General features: G+C 38.7%; 2 protein-coding genes across 2 annotated transcripts; both read right to left on the reverse strand.

Annotated features, from left to right (window-relative positions):
• Positions 1-1,465: 1,465 nt before the first annotated feature.
• LOC130170797 (C-C motif chemokine 22-like) lies at positions 1,466-3,082 on the reverse strand. Its single transcript, XM_056378438.1, has 3 exons — positions 2,923-3,082; positions 2,694-2,820; positions 1,466-2,001 (listed from the first exon to the last, which is right to left on the reverse strand). The coding sequence occupies exons 1-3, from the start codon at positions 2,984-2,986 to the stop codon at positions 1,866-1,868; spliced, it is 327 nt and encodes a 108-aa protein (XP_056234413.1). The 5' UTR covers positions 2,987-3,082; the 3' UTR covers positions 1,466-1,865.
• A 6,442-nt stretch (positions 3,083-9,524) lies between these two features.
• LOC130170807 (C-C motif chemokine 22-like) lies at positions 9,525-11,317 on the reverse strand. Its single transcript, XM_056378449.1, has 3 exons — positions 11,137-11,317; positions 10,908-11,034; positions 9,525-9,940 (listed from the first exon to the last, which is right to left on the reverse strand). The coding sequence occupies exons 1-3, from the start codon at positions 11,198-11,200 to the stop codon at positions 9,811-9,813; spliced, it is 321 nt and encodes a 106-aa protein (XP_056234424.1). The 5' UTR covers positions 11,201-11,317; the 3' UTR covers positions 9,525-9,810.
• Between the last annotated feature and the right edge of the window lie 2,135 nt (positions 11,318-13,452).

Genomic DNA, 13,452 nt, shown 5'->3' on the forward strand with positions numbered 1-13,452 from the left:
AAGGAAATATATCAAATTATATTCCACACACAAATTACATAATTTAACAGTCACTATAAAATGCACCTTATATTCTGGAGCATATATAGAAAAATAGTAAAGAAGTAGAATGTGGAGACTGGTTGTAAATGTACCGACTGATTCAGGAACTTTAATGCAGATTTATTTCACCGTTTGTGTCTTTTGATCTGAAACCATCTAAATTCTCCTCTCGTCGACATCTGCCGTTATCGACTGTGTTTCAAGACCCAGATGGAGTGTTTTGAAAAGCCTCTTTCTGTCTCTTCATAGCTTATTCAGACAGTGTTGCTGGCATGATTCACTCAAACTACAAACAGTGGAAACACTGAAAAGTCCAACAATCACTTCTTGTTCGTCCTCTACATCCCTTTCTTCAACCCACACTGCCTGCTGTCCTGACGGAGGAGACTCCAACACAAGCCGCTCAGCTGTAGAAAGGAAACGTGTGATTGACATGTGACAATCATGACCTCAGCAAAGGTCTAAAATGATTTGACCATTATTAATACAACCAGCTGATGTTGACTGATTAGAGAACAACATCTTCATCTGCTCTAAATTTAACAAGATGTCACAAAATTATACTTGAAACATTGAATCTGAACGTGTCACTAACAACACATTTGTTTTCTTGCAGTACAATATCCACTTATTTACTTATTGACGACAGCATTATTCAATGTTTTATGGTAAACATATTTTCTATAGGACACAGGGTTGAACTTCGAGGGGGAAATCGAGGTATCACTGCATATGGGGTCTTCACAGCAGGGTGGAGCCACGGCCTTTAAACGAGCCGTCAGGACTTCTGGAGCTTTGTGATGTCACAACAAAGTTCTCTCTCAATGCCTCAAGCCCCGCCCACCTGGACCCACCACCCAACCATGCGTGGTTTGGTTTCTCTGAATGTTTACCTGAAATCTGCTGTATTTCTAGTGAAATTCTAGTCAACCAATCAGAAGAGAGGAGGCTCTGAGCCTCCTCTCTTCTGATTGGCTCACTGACCTTTTGCTACAAGAGCTTCAGAGAAAAGCCTGAGAGAGGAGATGTAAAACTACACTGAGATGGTTTTTGGTTCTTGAACCACAAATATTTCTTCTCATGGATCAACACTTCAAATAAAACAGGAAAAGTATAAAATATGGACCTTTAGAACAGAACAGCTAGTACATTTCATTCATTCCTTCATTCAACATTAATATAATTATTAATAATTTGGATAAAAAACAAAACACAGAATCTGTAGTGGTGATTTCCCTTTTGAACTATACACTGTACGTTCAGTTGTGGTATAAATATTAAACATCCTTCTCCCTGAGTGAACACAGCTGAAGGTCACTCACTGTCTCCATCAGCACTCGACAAGGAGTTTGGCTCCTGACTCATGGCCTCCAGAATAAACAGCAGGATAAATAAATAAATAAATAAAAAAACAGAACAAGTATTAAGACTAAAGCTTTTATTCAGAAAGGTGCAGTACCTCATGGAGGAATATTAAACGTACTGTACATTTAAAACACCCTTTAATCAGAACCAATAAATTAGAACACAACTGTCTCACATACATACTGTACATGCATGAGTGTTTAAATATGACTTCCTATGAATACAGTAATGAACAGTGGTGCTACTTCTCATTTTCTAATCTTATAATATTATAAAAAGCATTTTCAAGCTGCATTTGAACAGAAAGTCACAATGTCATTTACAGGCAGCAACTTTTCTGTGTAATCATCATTAAGTTGAATAACAGACATGAACATTATATTAATAAAGGGACTTGAATAACATCTAATAGTTATTTCTACATAAAGCAACAGCTTTCTCACATAGTTTCTACTCCTTTAACACCTGGAACGGTTGAAAGGGGCCCTCGGCGACGTAGAACCGGCAGTTGATTTCTTAAACTCTTTCAAAAGATTCCTCGCCCAGATCCAGCTGGGATCAATACAAAACTTCTTATTGCACACTGTTGTGACTCTGTAAGAAACACATGACACATATTGGACAGTGTTAGAAGCGCAAGAACACAATCACAGTATTTTTGATGCAAAGCAGGATCCGTTCCCCCTCTGCTTGGTGTCCGCCGCGGAAACATCTGGCTCTTTAGCTGCTAAATGCTCCACTATGTTCAGCGGCTGCTCTCTAGCTGTGTCTGCCTGGTGGTGGACAGTGGATTTTTACAGCTGTTTTCTCTGAACAGCTGCCTGCTGATGCTATGAGAGCGGTGAGTCTGAACCAGAACAATAGAGTTGTTGTCCACAGATAAACTATGAGCTGAAACTCTCTGTGAAGCTGCAGATTTAGCTGATAATTCTCTGTAGGTTTGTCATTACCACACACACTTTCACAATTCATATTATTATTTAAAAAAAAAGAAAGAAAATTTTGCTGCTCTACTTGAGCTTTTGCTTTTCATCCTGTGATACTACGTTACAGGACACGTAACAGAGGCTGGATGTGATTTACACTTGTACGATCTGGACCAATGAAATTCAAAACACAAAGAAAGCAAAACTTATGTTCATCACTTTCTCCATTTACTTAAGTAAACGCATTGAAACAAGACAAACTGTAAGCTTCTCTTCCTTTTGTAAAAGTGTTTAAAACCAAAAAATAATTGCAGTAACAGCACATGTTCAGTTCTGTACACTTTCTGGATATATACTCACACAACGGCTTTGTCTGTGCAGCCATCTGGGGTCATCGCCACATGTTTCACCTTCGCTTTAGGAATTCGTGTTTGGTTGTATCCTGGACAGCATGCTCCCTTTACCATCATCTCTACTGCAACCGGACCTGCGAACACATGAAGACACATTTATTTACATGTTGAGACCGGACTGAACACAGTCTGTGGTTCAGGTTCACAGCTCAGAGACGTCAAGCAGAGTTACTGACCGGCAGAGGTGTGATGCAGGGAGCAGATCAGAGTCAGAAAGAGGAGAGTCAGCAGCGTCTTCATGGTTCCCCCGACAGAGACAGATGTTCTTCTTCTGTTTGGATGAAAGACTTTGATCTTCAGGGCTGATCTGGTCTGATCTGTGATGGAGACTTGCTCTGTGCCCACTTTATATATATCGTCACACAGTACTGTCTAATTCATAGTGATTTCAATTCTAAGAACCAGCTTGTGCTTTCCCTTCTGTTTCCTCTTTTATTTGACACTTGTCACTGTCCTACAGAAAAAAGAGAAGTTCATAACATGTAAAATAATTCGGCAAAAAGGTCTACACAGAATAAAATGGGGGATTTTCTTTAGGTGCGGATGCTCTCAAGACATTTCTGCCATTAAGAGAAGAAGACTTTTAACTGCAACCAGACACTTTGGTCCAAGTCAGTTTGTCTAATTGGTGTCTTTGCATCACAGGTGACATTTTTCTTTATTTAGAATGAAATCAGCAACAAAAGCACTGTTTACTAACCACTGAAATGTAGTATTTTCTCCTGATGTTTGTTTTCCCCCTTTATATACATCATCTCTCAGTAATGTCTCATTCATAGTGACTTACGTTCTAAGAACCAGCTTGTGCTTCCGCTTCCGTTTCCTTTTATTTGACACTTGTCACTGTCCTACAGAAAAATGAGAAGTTAATAACATGTAAAGAAAATTCTGCAAAAAGCTCTACACAAAATAAACTGGGGAATTTCACATTTCGACCAGCTCACACAGAGAAATCTGATGTTAGCAGAACTCATCCCTTCAACACAGTCTGCTGGAGGAAGCTTGTTCTGTTTATACACTGAACTCTCAAACTCTCTTTCCATTAAAACATCCAAAATCAAATAAAGACTCAGCTTTGTTAGCCAGGAGAGATGAATGATGACTGACATTGTTTCGTCAATAAGACAGATTCATAGGTTTCACAATCTAGAGTTTTCTTGATTGGTCAAGTATAAAATGTCATAATGAGAGTTAAATACAGAAACTTAAGCCGTGCACAGCTAGTTGATGATCAGGTGTGTCCTGGGACTGATAACCCCTCATGTTTAAATACATACAGGGGTCATGTAATGCTCGTCTTACTAAAGCTGGGACCACCAGTCTAAACTAAAAAGTCCAGGCGCCACAGTGAAAGTGAAACCAAGGCCATGGCTGCTATAAAAAGACACAAGGACCAGTATTATTAACAAGAGAACACTTAGTCCACAGTACGCCGGGTGAATTGGTAAATGCGTCTTTTTCTCTCCGCCCCACCTGGACCCACCCGACCATGCCTGGTTTGGTTTCTCTGAGTGTTTACCTGAAATCTGCTGTATTTCTAGTGAAATTCTAGTCAGCCAATCAGAAGAAAGGAGGCTCTGCGCCTCCTCTCTTCTGATTGGCTCACTGACCTTTTGATACAAGAGCTTCAGAGAAAAGCCTGAGAGAGGAGATGTAAAACTACACTGAGATGGTTTTTGGTTCTTAAAACTATATATATGGTATATATAAAAATGTATCTTCTTATGGATCAACACTTCAAATAAAACAGGAAAAGTATAAAATATGGACCTTTAACTGATGAAAGCTTGAAACTGAACATGAGAACAGCTAGTACTTTTCATTCATTCCTTCATTCAAGAAGTTTTAATTTTGGACCTCAGCAACTACATCAACATTAATATAATTATTAATAATTTGGATAAAAAACAAAACACAGAATCTGTAGTGGTGATTTCCCTTTTGAACTATACACTGTACGTTCAGTTGTGGTATAAATATTAAACATCCTTCTCCCTGAGTGAACACAGCTGAAGGTCACTCACTGTCTCCATCAGCACTCGACAAGGAGTTTGGCTCCTGACTCATGGCCTCCAGAATAAACAGCAGGAAAAATAAATAATTATAAAAAGAACAAGTATTAAGACCAAAGCTTTTATTCAGAAAGGTGCAGTACCTCATGGAGGAATATTAAACGTACTGTACATTTTAAACACCCTTTAATCAGAGCCAATAAATTAGAACACAACTGTCTCACATACATACTGTACATGCATGAGTATTTAAATATGACTTCCTATGAATACAGTAATGAACAGTGGTGCTACTTGTCATTTTCTAATCTTATAATATAATATAAAAAACATTTTCAAGCTGCATTTGAACTGAAGTCATCCAAAAGTAAACTCTGCGAGGTCACAATGTAATTTACAGGCAGCAACTTTTCTGTGTAATCATCATAAAAGTTGAATAACAGACATGAACATTATATTAATAAAGGAACTAAAATAGTATCTAAGAGTTATTTATATAACACTGGTATTGTCTGTAGCAGCTGTGGTGAGGCCAGTAGCAGAAATGAAAGTAGTATTAGTGGGATCGGCAGCAATACTATCATTAGTAATAGCATTAGCAGTTGCAGCAGTGTTGATTGTGAAGGACTTTTCTAACCTTTAGACCTATTTTCTTATTTTGTACGGCCACACTAACTGATAGGATCCAGACGGAGCCACTACTATCCTCTGTAGCTATAGGAACCAAGGTCCTATAGACAAGGATGCAGAGAAAAGCATAACTTAGAGAGAACTGTCGGTCCCTGACAAGGATGAATGAAGCCAGACAAAGGGTATGATACACTCGCAGCAGAAAGGTACGATACTGTATGTGACTATGTTCAAGTCACACATGTAGGAGAACTCAGGCACAGAAATGTTTTGTAACCATGTGATGCCTGGGAATACCTACACCCTGCAGGACCACACGTTTTCAGGCATTGGTCACTGACATTGTGCTGCTCATAAATTTTTCTCCTTTCAACAAATGCTTCTGCCTGAGACATCTGAATCTGAACTCCTGGTGAACGCTCACCTCAAAGTCGAGTTCACTGGTTGTCTTTCTTTGTCAATCTTTGCTGATGTCATTTTCAGTTCCTCATCTGTTTCTATTTACGGAGTCCACGCGGCCTGATTAAAATACAGACACCTTATTAACATACTTTAAATTCCAGGTGATTTAACTCAGTTCAAGCCTCAATCATCTCTCTCTCCCTCACCTAGGTCCAATTTAACCCTGTTTCAAATCTGGTTCCTAGTGTGTGTTTGTGGGTCCAGAATTAACAGCCAACCGTGTCAGTCAGTGCATCAGTGCATTCTCACTGTAATCATGTGAGAACAAACCAAGCAGATTACATGTACTACTTGACAACAAAATGAACATGAGTTGAGGAAAACTCACTGAACGCACTCAGGAACAAAGGTGGAGAAATGACAGAGGGAAGCAGCTGAACTGAAGAGCAAACAGAGCCTGAGCTCAGGACACAGAACAAAGGACACTCAAGACACCTGTGTGTGTGAGCTGCCCAGGTAGCACACCTGATGCTGCTCTTCCAGCAGTCACGTGACCCCACGTCCAACAGTATAGGTTATTATTTAAGTCAATTTTTTTGTTTTAAATGTCCAAAGATTCAGATTAACTAACCTTAATTAAATGAATGAGTTGATGAAAAGCTGCATACATGAATCACAAGATTCTATAAATCCAGTGTTCATTGAAAATGTATTTCCCGATCAGTTGGGGTCTAGCAGTTAAACACCGATAGCAGTTATTAACTGTGTTCATTTTTTAGGAAGTTTGTTTATATATTTAACTTAGCTCTCCTTAAACTGCAGCCAGCACGTTTCTTCAAAACGCGTGACCTTTACTTTGAAGACGAGCTGTCTCCGTTTCCAGCTCTCGACTTCCTTGTTCAATTTTTATTGTACAAGTTGGATAATGGGACGTTAACACACGCAAAGTATTAACAGCGTTTAGGCAGCATCGGTTAATGAGGAACGAGCTCACAAACGTCAACATACATTTACACTTAGCACAAGTAGGACAACGAAATTAGGTAAAACCCCCTAAACCGGCATCTTTCATTATACAACGTGAACAACTGCAGAGGAATTATACTCCATACACGGACCGTCAGGATCACTATTTTAATAATGTGAAATGTCAGAATAATATGTAGAGAGAATGATTTATTTCATCTTTTATTCCCAGTGTGTCAGAGGTTTACAGACTCTTTGTTATCATGGCATATCCTTTAAATTGTTCAGCTTGGGTCAAATGTCTCAGGTCGCCTTCCACAAGCTTCTCACAACAAGTTGCTGATTTCTGGCCCGTTCCTTCTGACAGAGCTGGAGAACTGAGTCAGGGTTGGAGGCCTCCTTGCTCACATACTGCCTTTTCAATTCTGCACACAAATTTTCCATTGGATTGAGGTCAGGGCTTTGTGTTGGCCACTCCAATGCCCTGACTTTGTTGTTCTCAAATCATTTTGCCGCAACTTTGGAAGCATGCTTGGAGTGATTTGTCCATTTGAAAGAACCATTTGCGACCGAGCTTTAACTTCCTGGATGATGTTTTGAGTTGTTGCTTCAATATATCCACATAATTTCCCTTCCTCCTGACGCCGTCTGTTTTGTGAAGTACACCAGTCCGTCAAACAAACAATTAGATGCCCTTATAGACGCGCCAAAACTATAGATAACATGAAATCTGTGGTTAAAAATGAGTTTTAGGTTTATGTAAAACCTCTTACTTCAACTGTACAAGAGGGGTTGAGATTAAAACATTAAGTCTGAGTGCTTGCAGAGAGCTCTTTCTTTGCTCTGTCTGAGCGCAGTGTGAGATGTATAAATTTGTGAAACTAAAGGCTAAAAAAGGCTCAAAAGTTGAGAAAATCTGAGAATTATTTCAGAGCTTCATGAGATTTCTTTTGAAACTTAAAGGGAGAGTAATTTGAGATTTTGTGAGTGTTTTTCTCCTGCAGAAAAAACGGAGAGACAGGAGAAATAGGCTATAGTCTCTCTTTTCCTCTGGTCTTAAATCATATTAAATGATGTCATAGTTGTTTCTTTTCATAATTATAAAAACAGCACTAACACGATGAGGGTTAGGATTGAATTTATTCCCCACGCATGTGCACTTATATTCTACAAAGTCACTGAGAGCAGCTTTACATGTTTTGTTTGTAACTGACTCAAAATGGCTTCAACAGCTGCATCTGTAAATTAAAGAGAGAAATGAAGCAACACAGTCAACACAGTGACATCTGGTGGTTTGTCAAACTCATAGCAGCAGTTTAAGTCTCATACATGAAATATATCACAGTAAATTAATCAATGTCTGAAACGGCAGGACACAAAATATTTTTGCGGACAGGAAACACTAATGTACCTTGTTGGTGCAGTTTGTGGCCAGCGTTCACGGTGAACTCGTGTTTTAACATCATGGCTGATACATACAGTCAGTGTTCAGACCCCTTCACTGTTTGAACACTTTATTGTCTTGTAAGTTTAATTTTAAATGGATGAAATTGCCATTTGATTAATTAAAATAAATAATTATAATAAGAAACTGAAATCTCTCTTTTAATAAAAGTATTCACATACCTTTATTATGGCACTTCAGACTGTGGTCAGCTGTTTCCTGTTTGCTTTAATTATCCTTGAGGTGTGTCAAGAGCTTGATTGTGCACCTGTGGTAAACTGAATTGATTGGACATATTTTAAAAAGGCACACACCTGTGTACATAAGGTCCAACAGTTCCCACACAGTTCCTAGGGTTGGTCGTCCAGATGAACCGAGTAACCGGGCGAGAAAGGCCTCGGGCAGGGAGGAGACCAAGAACCCAGCAGTGTAACTGAGCTTCAGATGTTCGGATGGAGAACCTGCCGGGAAGACGACCACCTCAGCTGCTGTCCATCAATCAGACTAGACAGAAGCCACTTTGAGTAAAAGTCATATGATAGCCTGCTGGAGTTTGTCCACCAGCTTTTAAAGGACTGTGAGAACATGAGGAGAAATATTCTCAGGTCTGAAAACCTGCTCCTGAGTGCACGAGACCTGGGACTGTGACGGCGGTTCAGCTCCCAGCTTCACAATGACCTGGAGCAAACGGCCAACGCAGGGCTGGAGTGGCTTCAGGACAAGTCTGATTAAATCCCAAACTGAAAGCCCGTAGAATATCAGTGGAGAGACCTGAAGATGTCATTTCACAGTCACTTCCCATCCAGTCTGAGAGGATCTGTCAGGAAGGATGAGATAAACTGCCCAAATCCTGGTGTGAAAGCTTGTAGAGACTCGCAGCTGTTACTGACTTCTACAAAGTACTGAATTAAGGGTCTGAATACTTTTCTAATGAGATTTAGGTTTGAACTTTTAATCCATTTGCAAAGCAAAAAAAGTCCTAAACATTTTTGCATTATGGGTCACTGAGTGTAGATTGATGAGCAAAAATTATTAAATTAAACCTACAGCACGATAAAGTGTCCAGAAGGTGAAGGGGTCTGAATACTTCCTGAAGTATGTAACATTTCTTATGAATCACACTGTGTATGAATCTGTAGTGGTGATTTCCCTTTTGAATTATACACTGTATGTTCAGTTGTGGTATAAATATTAAACAACCTTCTCCCTGAGTGAACACAGCTGAAGGTCACTCACTGTCTCCATCAGCACTCGACAAGGAGTTTGGCTCCTGACTCATGGCCTCCAGAATAAACAGCAGAACAAAAATAAAACAGTGGAAATATAAAGACAAAACTGAAGCTTTTATTCAGAAATGTGGTAGAATATCATTAAATATACTGTACATTTCAAACACTCTGCTTTAATCACTGTATTAAATTAAAACTCAACTGTCACACATGTATCATACCACTTCATTTACAAAAGCCTCGATGATGTGTCTTTCACAAGTTGCCTCTGGTTTTTTAATCACATAGAGACATGTCTATTCTATTAATAAAGGAACTTAAATTACAGGTAATAGTTATTTTTACATCAAGGAACATCATTCTCACATTGTTTTTGCTCCTTCAACACTTAGAGGAGGGGGCAGCTGGTGATGCAGTGTTGCCAGCTGATTTCTCAAACGCTGACAAAAGTTTCTTAGCCCAGGGCCAGTTGGGATCAATACAAATCTTCTTATCGCACACTGTTGTGACCCTGTAAGAAACACACGGCACATATTGGACAGTGTTAGTTAGTTATATTTCCCTCAGGAGCTGGTGGAGACCAAAAATTGAGCTATAATACATCAATATGGTGTTTACAGCTTGTTTTCGCTGCCACAGCAATAAGTTAATGCAGGTTAAAAGGATCAAAAACACTCATTATGCAGATGTATGACTTCTGTTATGTATATATTATTATTATTATTATTGTTACAATAACTGTTAAAAGGACGGATTTTATTCCATTGAAACTTAATTATAAATATGTAAGAAATATTTTAATGTCGCTGGTGGAGGTGGAAACAAATGTATATATATCCAGTAGTTAAAGCTGTTACAATGCATCATATTTTGTTAATGTTTTGTTTGTAAAATCTGAAGCTGCAAAGTGACCAGTAGACTTCAGATGGATGTAGTGCAGTAAAAACTATGATATTTCCTCTCTGAATTGTGGATTTGAAGTTTAAAACAGTGGAAAATGGAAATAATGAAGTAACTGAAAAACTGTGCTTTTTATAGTATATGAGTAAATGTACTGAGCTACCAGCCCCAGCCACACACTGTCCCGTCTCTGACCTGCCTGTTGTACAATGATCGAACAGCTCCCCCGTGTGGAGAGTCTGCAAACTACAACACCTGAGTTTATAAAGTATTTGACAGCTACAAACAGCTCAAACAAAAAATAAGATCAGTTTATAAAATTACAAAAAGCAGTTAAAATGGCTTCACCTTCAACAACGCATCAGTAATAATGATCCAAAAATATAGAAACACGGCAACGACAACATGTGCAGAGGAGTATTTCTAACCTCATGATATTTCTCCTTTTACATAAGTAAAGGAATTGAAAAATGACAAACTGTAATCTTCTCTTCTTTTTATGAAAGCGTTTAAATGCAAAAAATAATTGCAGTAACAGCACATGTTCAGTTCTGTACACTTTCTGGATATATACTCACACAACGGCTTTGTCTGTGCAGCCATCTGGGGTCATCGCCACATGTTTCACCCTCGCCTTAGGAATTCGTGTTTGGTTGTATCCTGGACAGCATGCTCCCTTTACCATCATCTCTACTGCAACCGGACCTGCGAACACATGAAGACACATTTATTTACATGTTGAGACCGGACTGAACACAGTCTGTGGTTCAGGTTCACAGCTCAGAGACGTCAAGCAGAGTTACTGACCGGCAGAGGTGTGATGCAGGGAGCAGATCAGAGTCAGAAAGAGGAGAGTCAGCAGCGTCTTCATGGTTCCCCCGACAGAGACAGATGTTCTTCTTCTGTTTGGATGAAAGACTTTGATCTTCAGGGCTGATCTGGTCTGATCTGTGATGGAGACTTGCTCTGTGCCCACTTTATATACATCATCACGCAGTACTGTCTAATTCATAGTGATTTCAATTCTAAGAACCAGCTTGTGCTTTCCCTTCTGTTTCCTCTTTTATTTGACACTTGTCACTGTCCTACAGAAAAAAGAGAAGTTCATAACATGTAAAATAATTCGGCAAAAAGGTCTACACAGAATAAAATGGAGGATTTTTTAGGTGGTTTTGGACTTTTAACTGTAACCAGACACTTTGGTCCAAGTCAGTTTGTCTAATTGGCATCTTTGCATCACAGGTGACATTTTTTACTTTATTTAAAATCAAATCAACGACATAAGCACTATTTACTAACCACTGAAATGTGGTATATTCTCCTGATGTTTGTTTGCAAGAAGCATTTTTAACAGCTCACACAAAGAGATTTCATGATCGTAAATCCTTCAGTTTGTATCGGCAGAACTCACACAAGCTTGTTCTGTGTATATATCTACTGATCCACAATGTTTCTCCATGAGAGTCACTCTAATAAAACCCAAACTCACTTTCCTACAACATCCAAATTCAAATAAAGAATCGAGATTTTTAGCCAGGAGAGATGAATGATGACTAACATTGCTTGGCCATACAGAAATTTAAGTCATGCACAGCTAGTTGATCTCGTAGGTTTCACAACTGGTTTTCAGACTTTACAAACATCTTATGACAGAACAATGAACTAACACGTCAGGCTTCATAAACATGCCTCTTCTATTTGAATAACTCTGATTATGTAGTTGAGGATTTGAGTCAAACGTCACATTTAGGCTTGAAGATCTGAGTGTGTAGATCACAGGAAGTCTTCAAGCACCTCCCACTAACACACCTGACTTTTCTCACCTTTTCTGTAATGAAGTGACGCTCTGTCGGACAGTCAGGGCCAGAGGCTTATGGTTTTGGGTTGTCCGCCCATCCCGTTCTCGTGCACGCGATACCTCAGTACTACCTTGAGGGAATTTCTTCAAATTTTGCACAAACACTCTTGGATTCAAGGATGAACTGATTACAATTTGGTGGTCAAAGGTCAAAGGTCACTATGACCTCACAAAACACGTTTGGACACAACAAAGCAATTTGAGTCATTTTCAATATTTCTCACTGTTTTCTGGAGTTTTACAAAACCATCAATCAATCAATTAATTGAGAAAATAATCAGCAGATTAATCTGTAATGGAAATAAAGCTACAACAGTAAAATCCTGATTTTATACAGAATACATGAGTAATAATGATCAAATGATGCACAACTACAGCTACACAAGTAATGGAAAAATGAACTCACAATGATGTCAATGTCTTATAATCCATATACAAACATTGATTTCTGAATAAGAATTATTATAATTACTAATGAAATTGCTGTTTTTCTGTCTGGATCCTTGTTGGTTTGACACAAAATATCCAGATTCAATTTGTTGTATTTTTGTGTGTACATCATTGATTTATTTATCAGACGCTTGTGTCCAAATTATATACAGTATAAATAAGGTAGGCAACAATAAGCCACAGCAGATCAAGGAAAAGCCTTTGAGAATAAGAGCCTCAACACTCAGGGCCACAAAGATGCTGTTGCAGTGAAACATTAGTAGTGCCTTCAGTAGTAGTAGTAGTAGTAGTAGTAGTAGCAAAAGCAGTAATTTTTGTAGTATTAGCAGTATACGCAGTGATAGTTGCTGGTATCAGCACATTGGTGATGTGATGATGGTTTTCACTTCTTCATCTGTTTCCTTCAGCAACTCAGCAGCTTTTTTTTTCCACAGAACAACCTGCAACAGAAAAGTCTTTCAAAGTAAATATGCTTTTACTTCATTATTCTAGCAACAACACAATATCATTTGATGAGAAAATGCGGAGAAGTGAAACACAACTCTCTTTTTCCTTATTCACCTTCCCAGAACATAATTAGATGTGATTATTAGATAGAAGATTAATTTTGTCTGTACAAAGAAGAGAAGTGGAGTATTTTCATAAACAGATAATGGTTGTCCGCATGTAGAAAGAGTCGTGGGACGAGGATGCTTCCCTGAGGAACTCCACAAGAGGTGTGGAAAGTAACTGAGTACATTTACTTAAGCAAATATACGTAAGTAGTTACTAAAACTTTTAGAAGCTAATGAAACAGTTTGTAACAGCGCTTGGAC

This window comes from Seriola aureovittata, chromosome 1, assembly GCF_021018895.1.
Source record: "Seriola aureovittata isolate HTS-2021-v1 ecotype China chromosome 1, ASM2101889v1, whole genome shotgun sequence".
Classification (NCBI taxonomy): Eukaryota; Metazoa; Chordata; class Actinopteri; order Carangiformes; family Carangidae; genus Seriola; species Seriola aureovittata.